Source organism: Cavia porcellus, unplaced genomic scaffold (assembly GCF_034190915.1).
Source record: "Cavia porcellus strain 051 isolate PalLab524CR breed Dunkin Hartley unplaced genomic scaffold, mCavPor4.1 scaffold_22, whole genome shotgun sequence".
Lineage (NCBI taxonomy): Eukaryota > Metazoa > Chordata > Mammalia > Rodentia > Caviidae > Cavia > Cavia porcellus.
This window is the reverse complement of record NW_026947505.1, coordinates 11,498,805-11,526,023: the sequence shown is the minus strand read 5'-3', so window position 1 is coordinate 11,526,023 and position 27,219 is coordinate 11,498,805. Positions and strand designations below refer to the sequence as shown.

Below are 27,219 nucleotides of genomic sequence, written 5' to 3'. Positions count from 1 at the left end.
TCAGTTTAAAAACACACTTTAGGTTAAATCTGCACCAATCAAGAGCAAATAATAAAAATTTATAGTTCTGGAGATTTATGCCAACTTCCTCTCTTTTGAAATGAAACATTTTAAGAAAACAATCTTTCTGGTATTAAATAATGTCTCTTGTGTCACTAACATTAAGATAATATTGGATACGAGTATTCACTGATGATTGCACATTAAAATAAAACTTACGTCTCTAAGTTGTCACCTTCAAGGACTGTCTGCACAGGCAGGTAGCCCAGCCGAGGGTGCTTGGCAAAGTATTTCTTTGACCGGAACTTGTTTTTCAGCACCTTTGTGAAATCTCGCACATCTTCCCCAGATGTTGTCTGTAAGGTTAAAAAAAAAAATCATCACGCTTTTCATTAACTGAAAGAGATAATCATCCAGAATAAAATCAGAGTAGATGTAAATTGACACAATTAAATGCCAACCATTTGGGTAGTTTTATGCATTTTGAGAATAATGCACACTTTTCTGTAAACACATCACAATTGGAACTCATCATGGCCTACATCCAGTGATAATTTAAAAAAAAAATTCTGCTGAAAGTAGGCCATTTCTTCAATGTTTTAAACCTTGAGCCAAAAAGTAAAATTAGTTTTGGAAATGTACTTGGTTGATTCCTAACCACTAAAATGATTTGCTGTTAAAAGTACAGATGAAGTGTTCTGAGTATTAATACAGTTTTAACTAAGCTGCATAAATGTACGTTAGCACTAAGTCCTTCTGGCTTCTTCCCAGCCAGTGTACAGTCTAGTCTGGAAAAAGAGAAAAACAATAAAGAGGAGAAAAAGTACAGAAGCGCCCTGGAGCTCTATTTTAGAAAGAATGCTGTTTCCCTGTCCTTTCTCAAGGACACAGGCATGGAATTATTTCACTTGAACCAAATTTTTAAAGATGAGATACAATGTTATTGTTTCCTTAAGTATTTCAAGATGACTAGTTTTAATAATCAGGATCAGAGGGGCTGAAATGACCCAACCTACCCTGTTACTCTATCCCACGAACTGTTCTCTAAGTCTCAATTTTCTCCTCCCTATCATCAATTCAGTATCAGTCTTTGCAATCTAGTAACAACATTAGTCCTTCTGGAATTATATTTAAAATACTTATATGACCAGTTCTATACTACGTGTAGAACTGAATTAAAACCTAGATTGTCCGCCTTCTATGCTGACCAATTTACCATTGAACAGACCTCACTCTCATCTCCTTATAAAGAGAAGGTATTTCTATAGCATTAACTGAGTGATAAATATATTTGCTTATTCTGTGGCCAGCTCACTGCTCCCACCCTATATTTTCCTCCACAGTAAGTCTGTCCAGGTCTCACATAACCTTCTTCTGCAAACTGAAACTTTAAAAAATACAATTATTTTTAAAAACAACTAATTTGGAATCAATCTTTATACAGTTTTGTTTCTTTCTGCTCTCTTTCTACCTAAATATGTTTGCTTCTGGTTAAAAAAAAAATCACAAAAACTTTTGGATCTATTCTAAGTTTGAGGAGCAGAAAGGAGGCATGAATAAGGCAAGGTATTTATGTATAATTTAAAAGCCATTAATTTTTTCACATTATTAAACTAAACAACACAAACCTCCAGTAGCAACAGTCCCAAGCTATCATTAGAAATGGCCATAAGAGTCATACTGTTAAATCTTTTTTTGAATGAATGAAAATAATGATCTGACGTTCCACAGATCTAGAGCATCCCAAATGCAAAGCTGAAGTGCAGGGCAGAAAAAAGCTATTAATGGACAGACAAAAAACAAAACAACAAAAACTAAGGCAATCCTGTGGAGGAAAAGTTGCTAAGAGAAATGGTGTTTGTGTGTATTAAGATCTTACTGGGCAGAACAGGAGAAATAACCAGAATAAAGTTGAGAGTCAAAAAAAGGAAACATTAAGAGAAAGAATACTTGGGACTGAAGGAAACCAAAAGGATGTGGCATCACTGGTAAAGGATGCTCACATCTTTCTATTAGGTAGCACATTGCAGATAATGAAGCTTATAGATAAGCTTCCCAGAATGTCTTATAAAAAGGAAAGGAAAAAAAATCTTTATATAATTGACATATAAAGTGAAGACTCTGCATATAACTGAATTAAAACCTTGATTGCCTGCCTAAGAATAAGATTTTAGGACTCATTTATTTCAGGGTCTTTGCTCGGCACTTTTTTTTTTTTTTTTTTTTTTTTTTTTTTTTTTTGTCTTTTTCCTTTTTATCGGTACCAGGGATCGAACTCACGACTGCCTGCTTGCAAGGCAGGCACTTATGCCGCTGAGCTAAATCCCCAGCCCCCTGCTCGGCACTTTTTAGTAGAGAGAAGTACTCAATGAAGATGGGCCCTCATGCTTTTACTTGGGTCACCTCCATGCCTGCCACTATACAGATCTTGATCTCTCAGGCCAGTGGTTTCCAAGTGAAACCCAAGGCTGTCTGACTGGAAGAAAGGCTTCTCTGTCCCCCTCTGCCTCAATATACACGGTATAACTCGGTGGTTGTGGGAATATTCTCAGAGTTGAATGGCTGTAATCACCATCTAACTACAGAACATTTTCATTACTCCAAACAGAAACTATATGTCCATTACTGACCTCCAGCCCTTGGAAAGCACTAATCTACTTTTTTGTTCCTGAATCTGCCTATTCTGGACATTTCATCAAAACAAATTCATATAATATATGATTCTTTTATTTTTTATTCTTTTTTTTTTAATTTTTAAATTTTTATCGGTACCAGGGATCAAACCCACGACTGCCTGCTTGCAAGGCAGGTGCTTATGCTGCTGAGCTAAACCCCCAGCCCCAGTATATGATTCTTTTATGACTAGCTTCTTTCACTAATATTCTTCTAGTTCATCTATATTTGAATTCCTACAAAACATCTTGCTTAGAGAAAGAAAAAAGTAGCAAATACTACAGGAGCAAAAGTCTAATTCCATATCATACATTACTTAGGTAAATATATTCAAGACAGAAACTTAGAGCAAAATCAGCCCAACAAGAAACAGAACAAAAATTTCCCACCCCACGCCACCTCTTATCACAAAAATTAAAAAAAAAAAAAAAAAACACCTGCTCACCTTCCCAAAGTGTTATAACAAACAGTAAAATTAAATTACATTTCCAATCAAGGTATATATATACATATATATGTATATATGTATATATATATATATTAATTAGTGCAAATTCACACAGAAACTGACTTTTAACTTTTATATGGGAGAAAAATCAATAGTCAAAATTGTAATCTAAGGGCATTAATTAAATAGTGCTATAAACTTCACGCAATACTAAAAGAAAATGTGAGAAGTAATTCATCTCAAAAGAACTAAGGGTTATAATAGGTTAGCAAAATATAAGTCTTTGAGAGAGCTAAGAAAATTAATTAAGCCTATTTTGTACCAAAATGCTAAACTATTTACACATACTTGGTCTAAGTTGCTATTCAATGACAGTACCTAATATTTCTCTATTTACAGTGCTAGTGCAATGGTTTGGCTAAAAAGAAAACAGAAAAAAAAAAAAAAAAGGACCACATCTAAATATAATGAGTATAATCGAATTTAACTCTACTTTCACATTAAACAAAATATTCTCTTCATTTTTAAAAAGCAAATGAGTACCACTATTAAAAGAGGAAGATGGAACTAAAAGAACCCTTATTATTGAACAAGTTACTCAATATTCTAAAAGGAAAATACATTTCTTGAAAAATTAGGGTTTTGTTTACTGCTGTACCTAAAGCAAAAGAGAAGGAAAATGAAATATTTTGTAGATGCCATTCAGTGAGACAAGGGTAACATGTTAGTACAGAACCTTTAGCCTTACAAATTGATTTCTTTTAATCTCGTTTAACCATCGTGGCCTGTAAGAAGATTATCATCGGGTATCTGACCTGCAGAGAAACTAACAATAAGCTTTCCAATAATTCTAGCCATGTGAGTGGGAGGAAGCTGCTCTGGAAAACCTGGGCCTTTTTGTCATATCGAGACTATGTAGAAAAACAGAACTATTTTTTAAACTTTGTAGGAGAAACAATCCATGGCTCCTAACAAAATAACTATGACTACATTTGCATTCACCATTCACTTTAAGCAAAGCACTGCTAAGATCCTATGTGGCTGTTTAAAAAGAAATATACTGAAACAGTACTTTATAGATTTAAGTTGCATATATAGAACATGTTCAGTGTAAATACCATTGAAAGAAAATATATATATAAAGGAGTGGAAAGAGAAAAAACCGCAAGCTACTGGATCACCCAGAGATAGTCATTAAAATTTGGTGATTGAATTGATTTTTATCTTCTTAACACATATACACAACGAATGTACGCTACATGAATTATTATAAGGTGATACCAACATCTAGGTCAGGCTATGGAACTTTGCTAGATATTCTAGAAATCCCTGCCACTCTCAAGTTCTTTCCTCTCTCACAAAAATAGTTATCCTCACTTGTATTTTAAAGTTAATTATAATTTATTTGTACTTTAAAAATAATTTATCATTCCAACTGTTATTTCTAAGTATTATGGTTTCAATCTCGCTCATTTAAACATATCTGATGCAGCATACTAATTGTGTTAAACATGTAGGTGGTTCTTCATTTCTTTGAAAAACACGGCTTGAAAAACCAGGCAATTTGACAGTAGTTTTCTCGAGTCTGGGTTTTGCAGGATGTGCATTTTTGGTACATTGCAGCATGTTCCTCTATCCCCTGGACACTCTGCAGATTGACACCCAGATCAAGAGAATTCATCAGACTCAGACTTGATTTTTTGGCAAGACAAGTGCTGGTGTTTGGCAGGATTACAGGAAGCATACAAAATCTGGTCATCTTTCTGTGTGATCTTAGCAGGTGTTTATGCTAAATGTCTATATCCAACATAGGGCGTTACAAGAATAGTGATGTATTTTAATTCTCTCTTTCATTTTCATTTATTGGTTGAAATATTTTTATAAAGAAACATCTCTATGCATTTACAATTTAGCTACTTAGTGGTTCACTTAGGAACCACTAAGTTCACTTAGGAAACGCAGAGTGGCTATGATTTCCCTTCTTTTGATGACCAATTTCAGTATCAATTTTTTTGATTATCCAAAGTTAATCAATCTGTTGTTGTTTTTAAAACATCATTATGAACTTGATTTTACCATACTTGTGGATTTCAATCTAACACCATTAGTAAGATTCAGTGTGTCTCATCTTTGACTGCCAGCAGCTTCTTTCAGTTAGCTTTTTTTTTTAATCAAGGGACTAGTAGTAGTTATTAAGAACTTTCTTGCTATCTAATAATACCAGATACTCTAAATTCACCTTGTACCATGTCTAGGCTTTTGCAGCAGAAACACGTATGAAAGGCATCATTCCCCACAAGGTTACTTTGATGCATCTGATTCACATTCCCAGTGGTGGGGCTTTGACTTGCCTTCCTTGCTGTTAGGACTTGATCTCTTCCACAACTAGAATATCCCTTCTTGGGGACACAAGGGAGATGACGGAACTTGACAACCTCATCATTATTTATTTGGGTTTTCCTATATTATACATACAACAGTCTCAGAATACAGCATACTACATCACATGAATGTTTGAAAGCATTAAAATAAACTATTTTCCCTTTCTCCTCCCAACCACAAAATAGTTACATTATGTTCTCAGATAATAAGCCATTGATTACTATACTTAACCTCATTTAGTATGAGCTCTGTGGACAATAAGCTAATGGTCTCCATTGGTTGCCATGCTGTCTCTCTAGTTAGTTGGATGTCTGAAGTCTAGTCTCTGATAAAACTCCCAAAGAAGTGCTTGCATATTGAGGACAGTGTTCTATGCTAGATGCTAGAAGGTCAGTTTTTCTGGATATGAAATCCTTGGTTGCCCTCTTTTTCTTGAGTTTCTTAAATATGTTCCTTCATTTTCTTTGTACAAAAGGTATGATGATTAACTTTCTTTCCCTACAAGGTCATGTCTTTCCTTTATGTTTAAATAAGCAAAGATTTTTTATTCCCCCATCTCCAGTAAATACACCAAGATGTTTGGTGTTGGTCATTCTCAATATTCTTAAGTATGTGATATACTGTGATACGCTCTTTTAGCATGCAGCTGCTGGGTTTTTTTTTTTTTTCCTTTTTTGAGAAAACTTTTTCTTGGAATTTTCATTGTTAGCATCTGTTCTGTTCTCATGCTTCAGGTTTCTTTGGGGATTTCCACTATCCATTGACACTTTTTTGGCCTATGTTGAATATTTCTTTTCTCTTGAATTCTTTTAATTGCTTTGGTCTTTTGTTTTGTTTTGTTGGAGTTAACAGTGTTTCTCTTACTCATTTTCTATTTCTTTTAGGGTATTAACATGTTGTTTTTGTGCATTCCTGCCTCCTTAGGGTTAGTCTCAATTTCTGAACTGATTTTTTTTTTTTTCATTTCTAATTCATTTTTGAGTTGTCGCCTCTTTTCATGCATGTCCCAGGTCTCAGGACTTTTTTTCATGAACAACTTTTTTTTAAGGTTACATAGCTACTTTTGAAGTAGGAGACGAAAGCTTCAACCTGTTCAAAGCATTTTACCGACAGGCACCATTTGTAATGATTTTATTTTGTTCCTTATCTCCTTCTCTTAAAATTCTGTTGTATGAGATTTTATCTTGATGTTTTGGTTGTTCAGTTCCTTTTTGTTGTGCAATTTATTTCTTACATCTTTAGAATGAAGTAATTCTCAGAGAAGTTTCCCAACTTCATAAAGATCCTTCTTTTGTTTCTGTGTGGTATTTGATACACAATGATAGGGTAGAGGTCTTAGTCTGTAAGGATATTATAACAGCGTACTACTGGCCAGGTGCTTATAAACAACAGAAACTTATCCTTCAGTTGTGAAGCCTGCAAAGTCCAAGATCATAGCATGGGCAGGTTTGGTGTCTGGTTGGTGATGGCCATCTTGCCATCATGTACACAAGGATTGGAAGGGGACCGAGGAGCTTGCAGCAGTCTCTCACAAATGCACGAACTTCCCTCCATTTCCAAAGGCCTCATGTCCTAAAACCATGTCTTATTAAGAAATAGGTTCCAGCATATGTCTTAATTTTATTAGTACAAGTTTGCACTGCATAATGATGCCATCCATGCTGTAGGGAATGGGAACAGGAATATAACGTATCTCAATTCTTTTTCTCCTCCTTCCCTTTGCTCCTTTTTATTCTGCAGCATTAGAGTCATTTCTATTACTTTTGAGGAAACATACATACCCAGTTGGAGCAACACTTGGGCTTCAGGACTTCCTCCTTCCCTTCCCAATCTCAAACACACACCTCACACATACTTTACAAGACCTTCTCTCTCTGTCTGTCTGTCTGTCTGTATCTCTTTTAATCTCTGTGTTGCCCTCAGCTGCTCAAGCTTAGTTCTATTCCTACTAAATTACACTGACTGTGAATAGAAAAAACAGACAAAAAAAATCCTTCTTGAAGAAAGCCTGGATGGATCAGATCTGAGACCCCATAGAAGGCTGAGACACTGTGGAAATTTCACCCCTTTGCATTTTGGACTCCAGGAAAGGTCCTCCCAGCCAGACCTCTGCTCAGGAAACAGCCCTTCCTACTTTCTGCTGAATACCATCTGTACTTCTCAGGGATCTCCAGATCCCACATAGCTTTGCTTATTTCTCTTCGTCTCCTATAGGTAGTGATACTCTGAAAGATTTGGCAGCTGGTGAAGGTTTGTTGCCATGCAGTTTTACTTGGGGGCTACCTTTATCACCTCTTTTGTTGTAGATGTTGTCTGTGGATGTTTAGTTTTGCTGTCTAGTCGCCCTATTATTCTTTTATGTGACTACTTTAACAAACAGGAGACAAATGCAAAAGGTAAAGTGTTGCTGAAGTACAAAATCTGCTCTGGATTAAATCTATTCATGCAAGTCTTTAACCCTAGATCAGATAAGCTCGGGAGTGCTCAGTGTTTTACTGTAGTGCCACCATGCTGTTCTGCATGCCCATCACCCTGGTAACCTGTTTGCTGTGTTAACATTTCTCAGTCGACCTCCAGTTACCTATATTCCTCTCAACCTTTGTCCCTCTTTTATGAAAGATAGTTGATCCTGAAATTAGCAGACAAAGGACTGTAAATTCTTGTAAAGAAGGAAATGACTGACCACCAACTGCGAAACTTCTTTGCCCTCAATCAAAGGGAAACAAAGGTCTTCTTCATTTACTTTGTGATTGTTCTTTCTATAAAAGTCTGTCAAAATTTTAAGCCAATTACACAGCTTTGCAAACTCCAACTGCACTGTGTTGCTGGTGCCAGGATAAATAAAAGCGCTTCTTTTTCTTTAAAATGTCTTGCCCTGTTTTTTGAACAACATTTTGGGGTCTCACTTTGGGGGTACCACACTCAGTATTCAAATCCTAAAGAAAATCTCGTGTGCAGTCGACTCAAGACTTTTCACTCTTCAAGTTCTATTTTACCAGCACCACCTTCGTCAAAAATAAAAAAAGAAAGAAAAAGAAAAAAGAAAGGGCATTTAAACTTTTTCTCTTCCAACTGTTCCTTAATTGAGAACAAATATGTGCATCATATAGAGCACAATTTCAAGTCACCCCATCTTTCCCTGAGTTTGCACACCTACATATAATTGCATGTGCATTACTCTGAATGGCTCTGTTTGTATTTCAAATGGTACCTGCTTAGCTTAAATGCTGATAGATATGTACTATTGAACTTCCACAACACTAGTAAATGGCTAAAAGGCTTTTACTTCTTATTAATGTGAATGCCAAATAGCAGCAAGGCTAAATGTAGAAGAATCTAGAATTTAGAAATGCTAACCCTGCAGTATTCATAATCAAGTAGGACCTTGAGTGAATTGCTTTACTGCTTCACTCAAAACACTTCTGCAATTAACTGTAAAGATCCACAGAGTGGAAGCTATAAAGGGATTATCGACAATGATGTCAAATAATCTCAACTAATTATGCAATGACTTAACCAAAATAACGAAAAGAATCACAAATAAACACTCATCTTAAACCTTGAAATGATATTTTTTGACATTTCATAACTTGAAATGACATTACTATTTTCATAACAAACACAACTGAGATTTTTTAAACTAAAAATATAAATACTTACAGACAAAAGGAAACAAGGAGATATAAAGACATAAATTAACATGCAAGTAGAATGGTGAAACATTACCCATAAATAAGTACTAAAAGCACTGTTAAACAGTCTTCACTGGCAACATTTACCTCTCAAATGAAGAAGTCAGTCATTCCCAATAGTACACTTGTAAGTAGTACATGCTATTTCTATAGGATCTATTTTAAAGACAGTCTCAATAGGGTTTCTTAATTGCAAAGTAATCCCTTGGTTTTTATTTAAGTTTCATTGATTTCAACTTGAAATTCAGATATAACTGAGTTCCACAAATAGGATGAAATCAGTAAGAGAAGATAAATCTTCCAAGTCCCAGTGGTAAACCATGAAGCTGAAAAATTAACATTAATAGAATCACCAAAGGGTCAAGTAAAGATGGAATCAGTTATCCAAAGCAAAACAGATTTTGTTCAAACCTCACTTTAAAAGCTAATGAAAGGATCTAAGTCCACTGGACTTCCTGGGAAACAATGTAAGGTGGACAAGAGATGAAAAACTACTCTGGAATGATGCTGCATTTTTAAGCAATTGGCCAGCATCCTAAATTACATCTGAAAAGGCAAAACTGCCAAAAACAAACTCCACTAACTCAACAAGGAACCAGTCAGCATTTTCTTCTAGCTGATTTTCATAGCCTTCCGACTGCACTGATGCTGGCGGGAGTGGAATACACAAAACTGTTCCTAGCTCTTTTGTCTTTGTTCTTTTTGCTTTGTTTTGAATTTTTGCCAACAGATTGAGTTCATAAAGGGAAGGCATAATTTGGCCTCTAACTTAAAATTAAAGCCTCTTCTATTTCTTCAGTAGAAAGCTGTTATTGTATAGTTTTTAACAACATGGACAATACAAAATTTTGGGTTATTTCTTCATATATGAATCAAGAACAACAAGAATGTTTGAACTGTTGCTTTAACCACAACTTATACTTCTTTAAAAATCACGCTACCAATCTGCTTTAGTAACATAAAGAGGAATTTTTCCTGTCTTCTCCTTTTCCCACCAAAATTTCAGAAAAACTATCAGCATGAAGCAGCCTGTTCAAAGCCCAGCAAACAAGCAGCAAAGTATACAATGAATTCACCCTGAAAGACTGAATGCTGGAAGTAGCTGATGTTATTGACCACGCAGACAATAAAGCTTGGTAAATATGCTGTCTCTCCACCTCCCAAACCATCCTTCCATCTCAACTAACCTTTTGCATCCTCACACCTACCGTTAGGTGTCCCCCACTTCTCATTTTCCCCACATGGATTGCGCCAAGGTGCATGTGGCTTCCAGTTCTCTACCTTGCTTTGCCTATTACTGTGGACTCTGTTCTTTTACACACTACTCTACATCTTGCTCATAATCACTCTTTGAACCTTGCCCCATAATGGATCCAATGCTCGCATGATAATACTCATCTACCCTCCAATCTCACTATCAGCTGCATAATCTCTCCTTCACAAAGGCCAAGGGACAAGGAGGCTCACACTCTACAGGGCTCAGCACATGCTATCCCAAAATATGACATTTGAGAAAACAGGAGAAGCAGAAGGATCAACTGGTGAATTCCTGCTATCCTTCTCCCCTGAAGCAGATCAGACCTTTCAGAAGAGTACTCCCTGCACCTGGAGGAAAGGAAAATCCTTTTATCCCTCACCATGCCCTGAAGTTCATGCACTAAAAAGCTGATGCCCAATGCAACACCATTTAGTAGTGAGAACTGTAAGACGTGGTGCACTCAGGAGTTGCCCTCATGAATGGCTTAACACCGTTATGATAGGACAGCATGTAGGGTCCTGATTCAGTGGATGTGTATGGCCCTATTTTGAGTCTGACTTTCCTCTCTCGTTCCAGAGTGTCATCTTGCCCTGTGATGCTTTCCCCCCATGGAATGACACAGTACAAAGGCCCTTATCACATGGAGCCTCTGGATCTTGGATTTCTCAGTCCCTAGAACCATGACACAAGTACACATCTCTAGAGTTCACAAATCAGTCTGTAGAATTAGTAGGAAATAGCAGAAGACATCTCTGAAGACACAAAGAGTGAAATCCTAGAGAACACGCCTGGTAAATTACCCCTCTCACTGTCACAGCTCCTACCACTCAGATGAGTTTTACTTCCCCATGATTCCTCTCCTCGAATCTTGCTTAAAAGTAGACAAGCTTGCCTTTTCCTTAGCGCTTCATTTCCCTCTGAAAGCTCCTGTGCCAGGGAAAACATTAACTAAATTTGGGTGCCTTTCTCTTTTGAACCTATCTTTTATTTTAGGGGTCTTGCTCATGATCCTCAGATGGGAGAAAAGGCTTCTTTTTTTCCCCTCTTCACATCATTTCCCTTTTAGCTTCGTTTACTAAAACCTACACATACTTGCACTTTCCACTCATGGTGCAATGAAACAACAGCTACCATCTTCCATTTCCAAGAAATGTACAATGATCTTTGAAATGTTACACATCTCCGAACCTTCTGCAACCCACTTTAGTGACACGTGGGGGCACAGCTGTATCTCAGGCCTCATCATAATTGAAAACATCTTTCAGTCAAAAATCTCTTACTTGGAGAAGCCAAACTTTACTGTCTTTTCTTTAATTTGAATAAACTTTTTCTTTACCCCTTCACTCTGATGCTTGGCCCTGACACACCTTTGAGGATGTCTTTGGCATGTGATTAGCCTGTGTCAGCCACAGGGCCATCAATCCTCTCGAATTCTGCACTTGCTTGGCCTTCAACTAAATCTACCATCTTTTAATTCTGAAGCTGCTGAGCAATGATGGAGTCACAAACTGCAAATCCTCGCCAATTAACCTCAGCTGCACTCTGTGGCAATGTAGCAATCTCTACTCATCTCGGTGACTCATGATTAACCCCAGTAGCAATTCCACACATCACCCATTCTGCTTAGCAGTTAACCCTCTCCAGTTCTCTCTCACACTTTCAGCAATTACATGAATTCTTACAAACGATTTGTGAAATTCATCATTATCACTCCATAATTTAAAAAAGGAATATCACTGGTATAGCCATTATGGGATATAGTCCAGAATTTCTTTAAAAACTTAAAAATAGAGCTAGCAAATGATCTGGCAATCTGACTTAAGGGTACATATTCAAGATAATAAAAGCACTGTCTCAAAGATATGCTGGTATTCTCATGTTTATTGTAGCATTATTCACAGTGGTGACAATATGGAATCAATCTAAGTATGCCCCAACAGACGAATGGTAAAGAAAATGTCGCATTCACAGAGAGAAAGAGAGAGATAGGGCCAGGGCCAGAGCCAGAGCCAGAGGCAGGGAGAGAATCATTCAGCCTTTGAAAGAATGAAATCCTGTCATGTGCAACAACAGGTGAACCTAGAGGACGTTATACTAAGTAAAGATTTAGAAAGACCTCTTTGTATGATCTCATTTATATGTGAGACCTAAAAAAAATTTTTTTCAAGCTCGTAGTAGAAGAGTGGCAATAACCAGGCTCTGAGTATACAGTATTAAAGGGGAAACATACTTAAAACTTTGAGTTAGAAGATGAGTAAGTTCTGATAACCTCATGTACAGCATGATGGCTCTAATTAACAATGTATTATATATTTGAAATCTGTTAAGATAATAGGCTTCAAAATAAACTTTGTACATTCTAACAACACATAAAAATGTTCCTAATTTGAACTGAATTTCAATTGTTTACAACAATTTTAAAGAAGATCCAATTAGGATAATTTTCACTATGAAATTAAATAACCATAAGCTCTTATTCTAATAAAGATTTTTAGGATATGATTACTTTCATGTAAAATGAAGCAATTTTACAAATAAATGATGATCTCCAAATTTATAGCAGTGCATAAGGAAAAACTCAACCACTATCTTGATCTATAAGATACATTATTTTTTAAAAAATTACAATCTTGTTTCCTAATATAGATGACTTTTTTCTGTTATATCTCTATAGCTCTAGTGTCTAGCAAAATGCCTAAGCTGTAGTTTGAGTGTGTCTCTTCAAACTTCCTGTGCTGGAAATTTAATTCCCTACTGACAGCTGAGACCTTTAAGTGTGGTCAGATCATGGGAGTTAGAAATCAAGACAGTGAGTTCCTGATAAGAAGAGTTTATAAACATCGCTGACCATGATAGTTTTAGCAGCAGATAACAAAGAGTGGCTGGTAAATGTCCCCTGAGGGACCATGTTCTAAAGGCTTGGGCCCCATGGTGGTATTAGGAGAAGGAGGTATAACCTACAGAAGCAGGGCAGGGAGCAGATCCTTACATCACCTGGGGGAGGTGCCCTTAAAGGGGACTGTGGGACCCGGCCTTTCCTCTTCTCACTGTTTTCTGACTCACAATGTAGCAGTTTTGCTCTGCCATGTCTTCCCACCATGATGTATTGCCCTCCTGAGAGGCTCAAAGCCCAGAGGAAGCTGCAAAGCATTACTCAGCTCTTCGCCACTGGGTCACAATACCTGACATCCACAATTTTGAGGGAGTTTATGTGGCTCAATTTCAGAGGATTCCGTCCATGGTTGGCTGGCTCCGAGGCAAGACCATTATGGTTGAAGGGCGCAGTAGAGCCAAGCTACTTACCTCATGGCAGCCCAGAAGCAGAGCAGGGAACAGCACCAGAGAAGAAGGGGTCAGGGACCAGTATGAACCCCAAGTTCACCCCTCCATGAGCCACCCAAACAGATGCAGCAGTGCACTTTACTATTTCCCTAGGCAGCTCCCAAGTCAGTTAAGTCAAAAAGTTTCTCGCTCTTCCTCAAAGTCCCAATGACCCAAAAGGTAAACTAAATCAATTCAGGACATCAAGGAAGAGTGCAACTAACGACACTCATGAAAAAGGACTTGCAGAGCTAGTCTAGAGCACGGCAAGAATAATAAGGTAAGTATGTTCAAAGCGGAGGGAGTATTTTGGAAGGATTGATGGGAACATGCCTTTTTCTGTAATAATTTTTTTTAAAAATTATTTTTCATATTTTCCAATCACACCTTTAGTATATTTTATAACGAATGTTTAAACACCTTCATGTTAGCTGATTCCTACTAGTCTTCCTATTCCTAGCTGGTTCCTATTAGTCTTCATACATTTGAACACAAACACTGTCATATATAATAAGCTGTTTTGTTGGTGCAATATTTTTGGAGCTCTTGAGTTCTTAGGATTTAAAATAAGGTTTATAAACTGCAGGGAGTTTTTAACAATAGAACCATTGAGATAAGGTTGATAAAGGACCTCACAGAAGAAATGGATCAGGTCAGTGATGTGGCTGGAAAATTTTCTTAACCAAAAATAGAGATGGGTTATGAGAAATGTAAACATCAAGATCAAGCAGTGCTTATTATCCCCACATAGAACAAATAAATTCGTATCTGAGTTCATTTTCTAAGGTACACATTAAATGAGTTGAGGGAATACGGGGTAAAAATGGATGAGCCAAAAACACAGCTTACATGAAGGAAGAGGGCAAAACAGTCAACAAATATGTGTTGAAAATTTTTTGGAAAGCAGTTACTTGTTATTTGTTATGATTTAATACAAGACTTCACCTTTCAAAAACTTAGTTTACGTATATTTCCACTTATTTTATAAATACTGTGGATCAGGGACTAGGAAGATATTTCAGTGGAGAGTGCTTGCCTAGTATGCATGAGGCTCTGTGCTCATTTTCAAGCTCAAAAAGAAAAGTGGTAGGGTCAAATGCAGAAAATAATGTGTAGGCTACTGAGAAGATCACTACTCAGTCTCAGAAACGGGGCTCAGGATCCCCATCCCCAGACACTGCAGAGTGCACTGTAATCTCGGAAATGGTAATGACGACTTGGCAGGGGCCAGGCAGCCAAAGTCTGGGGCAATTTACAGATGTCACTTGCAGCTGGTAGCTGGCGAGCAGAATTCCTACATGTGGTAGTGATTCCAGGGATGTTCCTGCTGCCCAGGGGAGTTAAGGATGAACCAATTTCAAAATGTTAGGGTGTGTTACAGCAAACCCTAGGAATTTCTGTACTGAAGAACATGGAAAATGATAATTTTATCACCACCATACATTTACTTTATGATTTCCTATTCTGAAATTAGCTTTTTGTAAACAACCTCTTCAATCTCCGCTATTATCATATAAATATTAATATCATATTTCTTCTCAGTCCAAATTCCTTATAAAATCTGAAGAGCTTTATACAAACTGATATCTGTCTTTCTCTTTAATCCTACATCCTCACATAATCCCTTTAGGAAAGAAAAATTCCCTCCTTGTGCAGTTCTTCCCGGATGGAGCTCATGAAGTGTGGCTCGTGCAGTGAGGAAAACCCTATCCCCAGAGGAGCGCCGAGGCTGGCTTTCTGCTCTGTGGCTGCCATCTTCATTCTACTCTTCTGATTCTGTCATGGGAGCTACCACCTCTACCCTCCTTGTGGGAGCGATTCCCCTTCCCTTCTGTGGTTCATCACACCACCCATTTCCCCACCTCCTCCTCCAGTCCACGGTGGGTGGCGTTTCTCTGTGAACTGGCTTCTCATGCCTCGTTACTACAAGGTCAACCCTTCTGACAGACTTCCCTGATCTCTTTATCTAAAGTGCTGTCCCTAATCACTCTCTCCCTTTATCCATTGTTTAAAGTCACTTACTACAATCCATAACCATCTCATTTTGTTGTCTCCTTGTTCACTGTCATACATCGTCTTCCTGAGCCATTCCGGACCAAGGCTTTGAGCTATAAAAACCTAACCACACCCTCATCTAAAAGATGTGAGCATAAACATAATTTCTGGTAGGTCCAGTCCCCTCCTACAGTACCTAAGAGGGGAAAAGGAGGAGGAGAAGGAAAAGGAAAGGAAAAAGAAAAAGAAGTAACTAAGCTGTCAAAAGAACTCACTTTTGTTTCAGCCTAGAGGTAAAGATGGTCCCTGACCACTCCAAGAGCATTTACTAAAGAGTTCTCTACTTGAATCTTTCTTCGGCTTCTGCGAGAGGTACACATGTCTCCTACAGACAAGGAGCATCTTTCTCAAGGACCTGAAGCCATTTTCTTGAAATGTAGTCAAGGAGAACAGGACCTCTGTCTCCCAGTCTCCATCCAAAGGACTTAACAGGGTCGGCTGGATTGGCAGCTGGCCCCAGGACATTCACTCCAACCACTGCTTTGTCAGTTGTCACTACTGTAGGCGGAGACGCTCAGCCCTGGCTGTGCTGCCTCCCTCTCTGCGCCTTAGTTCTCCCATTCACAAACCCAGTCATCTCTGCAAAATCAAAGTGTACGGGGTGTCTGCGTGCACACGAACCCACAGACATAAAACAGTGTATCATGACTAAAATGTGTCCTGACTTCTTCAGTGTCTTCATAAAAGCACCTCATGGTGAACCTGCAGTACTAACTTCAGTGAATAAATAAATTACTGATAGTAATAAATGATGCTTCATAAATAGTCATGGAAGGAATCTGATTCTTGGCTAAACTGAAGAATCATGAATATTTCATCCACCAGTCTCTATTTGAAATGATACTAAAAATTAATAATTTTTTTCCCTTTTCCTTTTCTTGAGGCAAGGTTTTGCTATGTAGTTCAGGCTGTCCTTGAACTCACAGTGATCCTCCTGCCTCAGCTTCCCAACTGCTGGGATTATAGGCATGAGCCACCATGCCCAGTTGATTTATGTGTATAATTTATAAGTATTGCTGCCTTTCTGTTAAGTTTATGATCCAAAATGTAACTTAATACCCTAAACCAAAGAACATGTACAACTCTCTGAGTAAATCTTGGCATAATTTGGAAGATAAAGAATAGCTATTGACAGGAAATGAGGATAATTTCAGAAGAACACTGCTTTAGGTAGGAGGAACAACAAAAACCTGTATGCAATGCTACCGGATTACATTAACAAAGTGTGGTCTGAGTGTGAGAGAAGACAGATCCCTCTTGAAAAATAAATAGGCATCAAATATCTTGGCTATACAAATACTAACTTATTATCTGACATCATCTACTTGTAGTTCTTTATTAAAAATGTAAGCTATGTAACATATGGAAAGTTCTATCTTCACAAAGATATCGTAAGTACCATTTTACAATATCAGGAAATTGAAAATAAACGTTCAAATTTAAGGGATGGGTTAGACAAATTATACTACTTTGCGCAAATATTTTCTAATGAAATACTAGGTTGTGACAAGATGGACTTTGGTTACTATATGTAATGTCAAGTGAAATAATCAGGATCAGAAAATACATAAATATAAAAGTAAAAACAAAATCAGAGCATGAGGGGCTGGAGATTTAGCTCAGCAGCATAAGTGCCTGCCTGGCAAGCAGGCAATCGTGAGTTCGATCCCCGGTACCGACCAAAAGGAAAAAGACAAAACCAAACAAACAAACAAACAACAACAAAAAAAAAACCAAACAAACAAACAACAACAACAAAAAAACCAAACAAACAAAACAAAAAAAATCAGAGCATGGAAAAACACTAGAAGGTAGTTTATTCAGGGAAACATCTATGAATATGCTTAATTTCTTCATTTTCCACTTTTTGGCTACTGTAATATAGTATTTAAATATAGAAATATTTTTAGGCTGTTTAAAAGAATGTTGTATTTCATCAGACAGTTTCATTTTCAGTGCAGATCACTGTGAATTCTTAAGAGGACTTCTAAGAATTTTAAATTTAAAATCAAAACAGACATTAAAAAGTTAAGAAATTAATGTTTTCTAAGAGATGTATAATTTTACTCCATTAATTAATTCATCAATGTAGATATTCTTACAGGAAATGAAACAATAAAAAAATAGGGTTAAGAAATCTTGACAAAGGCTTTTTTAAAAAAAGGGTTAAGAACAGGGGATGTAGCTTAGCGGCACGGCACCTGCCTCTCAAGTGCAAAGCCCTGAATTCGCTTCCCAATACCAAACAACAAAATAGAAAAAAAAAAGGAGTTAAGTGAATAAACTGAATAAAAGTTTAGACACTCATGAGCAAATATATATATACATAAGCAAATATATATATACATATTTTAAAATAAGTTCAATACTCACAGGTATGCAATATTCCACCATTGGGTAATGTAATTTGTGACCTTTTGCTGTTCGACCCGAAAAAAAGCAGCTCTGGCAGACATCATAGTTAAAATGCTTTAGGCTTCGATATCTAGAGAGAAGACAATTTATTATTTGTATTTGTATTAATTAGTCCAAATCAATCTTCAGGGATAGACTTTTATTTATCTAAATCACTAAGGAAATAAAAAGCAAATTTATCATAAAAATGGAATTTGCTTAATATTTCAGGTTCAAATTAAGACATAGAAAACCACCTCTCCAGTAGAACACTAAACTACATTTTTGGAATTTAAATCTCTGAAATGTGTTTCCATCTGTTTAGATGTGATAAGACAAATATCCATGTCAGATGATTTCCTGTGGTGTTTGAATATAAATAGAAAATGAGAGGTAAAAAGAGCTGTGATAATTAGGTTGATAGATCAAAATTTACAATATCAATTAAATCATTAATAAGAAGTGGATCTTAAAATTTTTTCACAAAGGCATTATTTTTTAGACTGAGTATTTTAATACTGGGTTTCAACTAGTCATTAAAAAAAAAAAAAAAAAAAAAACTAAACTAAAAAGCAAGAAATACCCCAACAGCAAATAAAATAAAATCTTGATCTCTGTATTCTTGAAATTGTTTTTAAGTCTTCTGGGTAAAAGTTATAGTGTATGCTGACTTCCATTTGCATTTTATTTAGAGAAATGAAAATACTAAATTTCTGTGGAGCTGAGTGAAAGACATCCCCCAAGTCTTTCATGCTGGTTGTGTTGCTGGTGGAACTAGCACATAAATCATATCCACATTGCTAGAAAAAAAGGCTAACTCTGAAAATGGAAACAAAATGTAAAGGTTACATGGGGTTAATAGTATAAAGTATTAAGTGCTGAGTAGCTTCTAAGTGACTTGCAAAATTCTGCAAGTTGATCTAAAGAAAATCAATATGTCTACAGTATAGGCAACTTACTTCAACAAGCAACTACTTGCTTGAAACATCGCCTGTATTGACAGTAAGTCTTGACCTATCAGCTTGCTGGGACAGGCATGTCAGACATTTCCTCCCCCAAGTGGTACGTTTACTATTAGAAAGCCAATTTCTTCCTTCATTGGGAAGAAACCTCTGTAGGGTCAGCACATGTTAGCCAATGCAATGTGTCTCAGTCTCCCTTACTGATGGCAGTTGTGTACTGTCACTGGGTGGCATTTCGAGTTGGGACTGCAAGGGACTCACTTAGCTAAGAGAACTGTTCCTTCTTCTTCCTTCCTAGAAATGGACCCCTATCTAGAAAAGTCATTGTTAGGGTGAAGTGTCAGAGAAAAAATGGTAGTCGCATTTTAGGACTGCTAGAGCATACAGACAGAATTAGGGATCAAGGTGACTAGGAAGCAATAACGGTCTTTGACTGCTTATCTTTGAGCCTCAATCACACGAAAGAAAAATATATTTCTCATTTGATTATGCTACTATTAAGCAGTTATCTGTGTTTCTATTTGAAACAATTCTCAGTTTAGCAAACATCTTGTAAATCTAAGATTATATTAAAATTTAATTTAAAATCAGTGAAAATTTCCAGCAGTATTTACAAACTTTAAAAAACATAGTAGTACCTACGTGTGTATGCGCAATAAATACTTGCACAGTATTTAACTGCTTGCACAGTATTTAACTATTTGTTCTTATTTACTAAATTTAATCCCAAAGACCTCAAAATGTCCAACAAATTCCATCAAGACCAAATGATTATATTGCTGTGCAATTTTCCTTCATAAACATTTCTGTGACCTAGGTGGAGAAAAAGTCAGAAAAATCTCTGCTTCTGAGCCAAAGTAGAATAAATTATAATGTGATAATGATAGCAATAATAAAGTAAGTTAATGCAGTGGTTATAAGAAGGAATGCCATTGTTACACAGCTGGAATTGCCTCCCATGTAGTTAGGAGGCAAAACCCAAACTAGGACTAAGTGGGGAGGGATGAGGAACGCATGGAGGTGACACAAACAGAATACCAGCAGGCTGCTGTAAGCACCAGCAGTGTATCTCACCTGAATCCCACAATAGGACATTCTTTGCAGATGTTGCATTTGGCCTGATGTTTTGCAGTCTCTGCTGCAGCTACTCGATGCAGAACTGGAAGCCAAACCATGGACTGTGGTTCCAAACGCATCCAGTCTATAAACTCTTTCACGCTTATCTCTGGCTTGTTGTTATTCTGGTAAAGAAACAAATATACTAAAAGTGAAGAACAGTTTTTTCATTTAAGCTGCAACAATTGTTACTGCTTCTTAATCTTCTGGGTGTCTGTGCTGAATTAAGAGAAAAGTTCCGTAACTCCAGGCCAGCGAAGTCACAAAAGTTTTAAGAATCTTCAAAATAAGAAAATTCCAGAATTTAAAAACATATGACGCAGAAATTGTTACACAGTAAAAACAAACAAGCAAAACATTCTCAGTATCTTCGATTTTGAAAAACCAAACCCAAAACCAAAACTATGCAATTCTAGGTAATCTTTTCCAATAAATACTTTTAATTTTATAAAACTTATTTATCTTAGATAATGTTATGGTTTGGGTCAAAAGAGTCCCTCAAAAGACACAAAGGTGGGGATTTGGGAACAGGATTAGATCGTGGGCACTAGTGTCATCAAGATTAATCTACTGATGAGTTCATAGCTGAATGTGCTATATGAATATGGGCCTCATGGGGGTAGGTGGATACTGGGAATGTAATCCAGAAGAGTAAAATAACGTCCTCTGTCCTTTCCTCTCTTTATTGCTCTTTTCCTGTGCTCCACTTCCTGGCTACCATGAGGTGAGCAACTTGCCTTCAACATTTTCTACTATGTTGTTCCATTTTGGAGCCAGCTGACCATGGACTGAGGCCTCTGAAACCCTAAGCCAAAAATAAACCTTTCTTCTTCAAATTGTGTATGGTAGGCCTTTTGTCTTAGCAATGAAAGGCTAACCTACAAGGTAAGAATTTGTGACATAAACACTACTGATAACCTCACAAACTTCAAGGCTATTCAAAATACTCAACATGTCCTGACCAAGTCTTGTCAAATCTTCACATTGGAGGCATATTGCTACAAATGCATTTTGTGGGATTTCCAAGTTTATCATGGTAAGTTGTATAAAATTTCTTGGTCCCTGTTGAAATTCTAATATTAAGGAATATTTATGTGTGCAAAGTTAAATTTCACCAACATCATCTCCTCTGTGGCTGAGTTCTTTCTATGAACTAGCATGTGACTATAAATCACATACAAAAAAAATCATTTGGGATTTTTTTTTTATTTTTAAAATAAGAGAAAGGGCCATTATACAATGTAATAACCCATGACATTGGTTTTCCTCAAAGACAGACAGCTAGTATTGGTTTTTTTTTTCCTCGGTCATGATAAATCATTGGTTATGTTTTAGTACAATACTTTAGGACTATACTTATATATACATATATATGTGCATGTATGTATGTACAAACATTAGTTATATATATATATATATATATATATATATATAAACATTAGTAACATTTCTAAAATGTTTTGATACAAAGTGAGCATTTAAAAAAACAATAGTGCTTTCCCAGGGGAAAATTAGTAAGCTTGATCAATATAAAACTGAACACAGTGGCTGGGGATTTAGCTTGGAGGCATAACACCTGCCTGGCAAGTGCAAGGTCATGAGTTTGATCCCGGGTACCTGCGCCCCTCCAAAAAAACTCAAAACTGAGCACACTGTTTTCCACTTGTACATATATTCTCAGAAAAGAGAATAATATTTTAATAATATCTTTTTAAATTTATATTTCTAAAAATCTTGTGTACAAGGGACTTCAAAGCTATTATGAGCTTCATAGTTATTATGTTCAAAGAATTATAAATGGGGATATGTGATAGTCTGTTTAATATCTCTGAATTGATATATTGACAACTAACCCCAAAAGGGATGGGATTGGGAAGTGTGAACTTGTCTAGGTGATTAGATTATGAGAGTAAAACTCTCAGATATGGGATTAGTGCCCTTTTAAAAGAGGCTCGAGGGAGCTCACTGACCACTTCCGCCAAATGAGGGCACACTAGGGAAGTGCTGTGTGTTTAAGCCAGAAAGCACACCAGATACCAAATCTACCAGCACCTCTATCTTGGTGTTCCCAACCTCCATACTGAGAAGTAAATGTCTGTTGCTTATAAGCCACCCAGTTTATGATACTTTGACATAGCAACCTGAGCCGACTAAGACAAGGTATGACAGTAAAAGGCAGACACAGTCTTTATCTTCAAGGAGTTTGGGTATACATGGACAAAGCAAGCACTAAATAACTAATTATACAGTTCAGGGCACAATTTTAGCCGTAATGAGTGTCAGGTGAATATAGTAGAGAAACACATCTGAAGAGGGCAGAGCAGGATTTTCAGAGGGTCTGAACATTAAGTGTCCACTGGAAGGCTGAACAGCGTGAGTGAGGATAAGTGAGCTCGTTCGCAGAAGAGATGGACGAGTATTCTAAACAGAGGGGACAGGCCCAGGGGCACCAGGACGGGAATCGGAACTGACCAATATGGACGGAAAGGAGGGATCAAGGGACAAGTGGTCAGATGAGGACAGGGCAGAGGAAAGGCCATGCACTGAGATCTAACTGTCACTGTGCCACACACACACACACACACACACACACACCCAGCATCTTTGCTGGCATCGCAATTCTTTGAATCAAACATGCCTTTGAAAATAAACTTATTGACATTTTCCTCAAAGTATGCATTATTTGGGTGCAGAGTGCACTCCCAATTCCAGTTCTCAGAAAACCCTCAAAGGACTTCCCCAACTCGCCCCGTGTACCAACGATCCCTGTTTACCTGGTGAAAGCAGCTGCGGACACTAGGCTCGATGTTACTGCCTCCAAAAGCCGCCACCTCCCCCAGCTGCCGAGGAATCTGGATGGCATCGTGGAGTAGCAGGCCAAGCTGCCGCTGGTCGCACATCTCCGTGGGCCCCGCCACCTCATTGAAGAGATCTGCAAGAGGGACCAGCAAGAGGGAAATCTCCCACCTGTTCAGAGCATTCTTTTACTTCACGCACATGGACTGAACTATCTAGAGTAAAAGAAATAATTTATAAGAATCTCCCAGCACAAAAAATTATAGAGTAAAACACAAGGCAAGTACCAGGAAATAGAGAGATCTTTCTGCAAATGGGAAGCAGAACAAGAAACAGAGGGAGCGGGGAGAGGAAGAAGGGGAGGAGAAGAGAAGGCAAAGAGTGAAGACGTCTTACATGCAAGAGGAGGGTACTTACTGCAAACACACTAATTAGAATAAAAAATGTGAAAAAAAAAAATTAAGGGGATGTGAATCTAATTGTTCTCCTGACCCATGTTGAGCTTCATGTTCTGTGGGCGCCTACTCGCTACTCTGTGTCTTCAGGGAGCTTGGGTATACATGGAAAAAACAAGCACTAAATAACTAAGTATCAATTTTCAATCAGCTGAACCATCAGGACCTCTTAACATAACTTATGTCAGAACACATAGCTGGACTGATAATTGATATAAATTTCTCTTTTAAATAGTGCAAGAAATGTGCATGGGTTAATTCTATGATCTCAGTGAGAGAGTTGCCTTGGGAAGCAGAATGAGCCAAAATAAAGCCTCCCTCCTGACTTACCCAAGTAATAAATGCACCTTAATAGTGAACCTTTACATTTTCATGATTTGCTTACCAACTTCAATGTACTATTAAATACACACTTTAGCTTCTTTTAAAGATTTCTGTGCCCGAATCTATTTTATATGAGATTTTATATGAGAAACACTAACAAGTATAAAGAGGTGCACATTTCATTCCTTACCAACTGCAAAGATTAGTTTTGTTTTACTTCACACAATGAAACACGTTTTTCAGATTTAAAAGACTCTCAAGTCTTTTCCATTCAACAAAGCACAACAACACTAATCTGTTTTCTAACCTTTTTAAAACGATAAAAATTAAGATTTATTTCTGGCATTGTCTAATCTAGTTACTACTATAGTGTTTCAAGAATTAAAATTATTGCAGGATTCCCAAAATTAAAACTAATGTCTTAAGATACATTTTCTGCAAAGGAGACATTTCACATGAAATTTCCTCATTCTAGAAATTAAAATTTTGCCTGGGATTTAGCTCAGTGGCACAGCGACTGCCTGGCAAGCACAAGGTCCAGAGTTTGATTCCTGGTAGCAGAAAAACAAAACAAATCCCTCAATAACTAGAAATTTAAACTTTTATGAAGAATTTTCAAGTTGTAAAAATTCAAAAGTACCCTCAATCTAAATGTTCTTCATGAGATACTTCTCAGGAATACAAAAAAGGGAAGTAAGTATTTATGGATTCTAAAAAAAATTACTTTCAAATAATGCCTAATAAATAAACATCAGATCAAAATGTGTAATTGTCTTAAAGGAGAATGATGTTTGGTCTAACACTGTCAGCAGTGAATTTTCAATCAGCTGAACCAAGCTCAGTGTTACTGACATGGTAATTATAGTGAAATATGGCTTTAATTATAAGCCTATGTAGGAAAAGCAAATTCGATTAAGATAAATTTAAATTTTTTGGTACTGGAGATCAAACTGATACATTTAATTTTTATTATCATTTTTTTACTTAGATTTGCTTAAAGCTCCACTCATTTTTTGTTATTGTTACTCAAAAATAAGACTATCACAGCCCAAAAATATTGTTCCAGGATTTTATGATGTTTCACTTAAACCTGTTTGATGCATATTTACAGCAATCTTTAGAGAGAAGTTTGCATTTTCAGAAATCTCAATCATGCCCGTCTTTCCTCTTTTGAGGCAGACAGATATGCTGTCACACCATTATGGAGGTAGACTACTCACAAAATGTAAAAAGTGCTTTTAAACATCACAATCTACTTCTGAATTCTCCTAAGTCCTCCTAATTTTAATGTTATAGTCAGAAACTAGTAGCAGTGTCTGGATGTGGGAGTGATGGGCCTTGAGAAGAAAGCTCACAATCTAAAACTCACATCCCAATAAATGAAGTCAGACGAGCAGGAAACCGTCATTGGAAAGGTGCTGCACACATGTGCTTTGGGTGTGGTCAGGAAGCCCCTGGGCCATAAGAGGGGGAAAGGGAAAGGGACTGTGGAACTTAACCTAACCGGAGATATGCTCAGGCAGGCACCAGCAGGAGCAGGGGGAGACAGGAGGAGACACTGACTCTGGCCATTACAGGACTCAGTGTTCACATGGACATCTACTGACTGCACAAGCCACCTCTACCACTGAAAAAGCAAATGATCTCGAATGCTAATTTTAACAAAGAAAATAATAATAATGAAGAAACGTTCTTCTATCACTCAGGAAATCACAACTAGAATCAGATTTGCTAAGAACCTCAGTGAAAAACAAGAAACAAAACCTCAGAACATTTCCAGAGTCTCAATACCCCAGGAAAAATTTAGATTAATGATGGCAGCCAAGAGATTTCTTACTTCATTAAATCTTAAAATGGCATACATTGTGGATTAAATTAAGTAGCAGAGATTTTTCAGCGCAGGGGGCTTTTGCTCCCCCTGCCAAAGTCTGAATATTTGATGCTGAATTATAGAAAATGTAAGCTTTGAGCCTGAATTTGCATTCATTTCAGGGCACGCTTAGAACCAAGATGTAACTGTTTCTTCAAAGAACCTCACTTCTTTCAGGAGCACACAAGAATCCCAAATCCCAAATAATTAAAAAAAATTCTTTCCTAGTTTTGGAACATGGATGCTTTCATTAACATGTTCTTTTCACACTCATTGTAAAAATAATCACTTTTGTAGCTTTGGAAATTATATCATTTCATGATTATGATACTGAAGAAAGACAAAGTTCTGTATAAAATGGCACAAAAGCTTTATATAAAGGATTTTCTGTATCACTTACAGAGCTATCACTCCGACAGTGTCTCTCATTTCCTGATCCTACAACCAGCTTTTCTTTTTAAATCCATCTGTATCTCTTCACTGACTCTCTTCTCAAACTATGTATGCAAAGCAAGTCATCATCTTCTAGATCTCAAATTCAAAATCAAATTAACTTCCCAATTTTCAAGGATCGAGAAAATAAAAGTATTAAAAACATATATGTATTCCCATAAGATACAAAATGTAGCTATGTTTTCAGGGCTTAGAATCAAATACTATTGCTATTGCTGTTTTGCTGGGTTTGGTTTTGGGTTTTGTGTGTTCATTTTCTTAGTGGTGGGCACAGAATCCAGGGCTTGTGCATACCATCTACCACTGCTTCATCACTGACCTAAAGCCCCAGCCTTCCTCCTTTTTTAAAGATATCTCTCCATTCATAAAACATTCCTCACTCTCTCTTTCCAATGCATACATTTACCTCTATAGAACACACAGTCTGGATTAAGCTGCTCACAGTTTATGGGGAAAATCAGATCAAAAGAGATAGTTAAAAACTTGGACAAATTGCAGCAATTGCCATCATCTGTTCAACAACTATCATTTATAAGAATTTTTAACATGTACTATCTCTGTTTCTTCTCCAAGCAAGAATTATTAGCTTCTTTTTTTTTTCACTACTAGCTTTATTTTTGAATCGAATTACATTCCTTAAATTTGAGCCTCCTCTTGGTTATATTCTAAGGGATCAAGTAACCTGCCCAACAACACAGCCTCTAAGTGCGAGAGTTAAAGGCAAGTCTCCTGCATTCTGAGAGCCATGCCCTTTCCAATATCAAGATGCTTTTCATTAACTGACAGATAATTTATTTGGTGATTGTAGACAAACATAATGTACATATTTAACATTTTCTTCTGCCACCACTATATAATAATTAGAAACATGATTTGATTATGTCCATAAAGGTTCTAGTCCATCTTAACTCTTATTTTTTTTTTTTTTTAAGTACTGGACTTATACGGTTGAAAACCTTGAACTTTGGAGTCAGAGAAACCTACGATCTAGTTCTACAATTCACTGAACTCTGCAGCCAT

The 27,219-nt window shown here is 36.9% G+C and overlaps 1 protein-coding gene across 10 annotated transcripts in view; it reads right to left on the bottom strand.

Moving 5' to 3' along the window:
• Positions 1-27,219, bottom strand: part of Utrn (utrophin) — a 502,327-nt gene that overhangs the window by 33,222 nt on the left and 441,886 nt on the right. For all 10 annotated transcript variants that reach the window (XM_023563244.2, XM_063233434.1, XM_063233436.1 and 7 more), the window contains 4 exons: positions 23,076-23,233; positions 20,260-20,426; positions 18,203-18,314; positions 220-356 (listed from right to left, as the gene is read on the bottom strand). In XM_023563244.2, the coding sequence (XP_023419012.2) occupies positions 220-356; positions 18,203-18,314; positions 20,260-20,426; positions 23,076-23,233 (574 nt within the window). The remainder of the gene's footprint in view (positions 1-219; positions 357-18,202; positions 18,315-20,259; positions 20,427-23,075; positions 23,234-27,219) is intronic.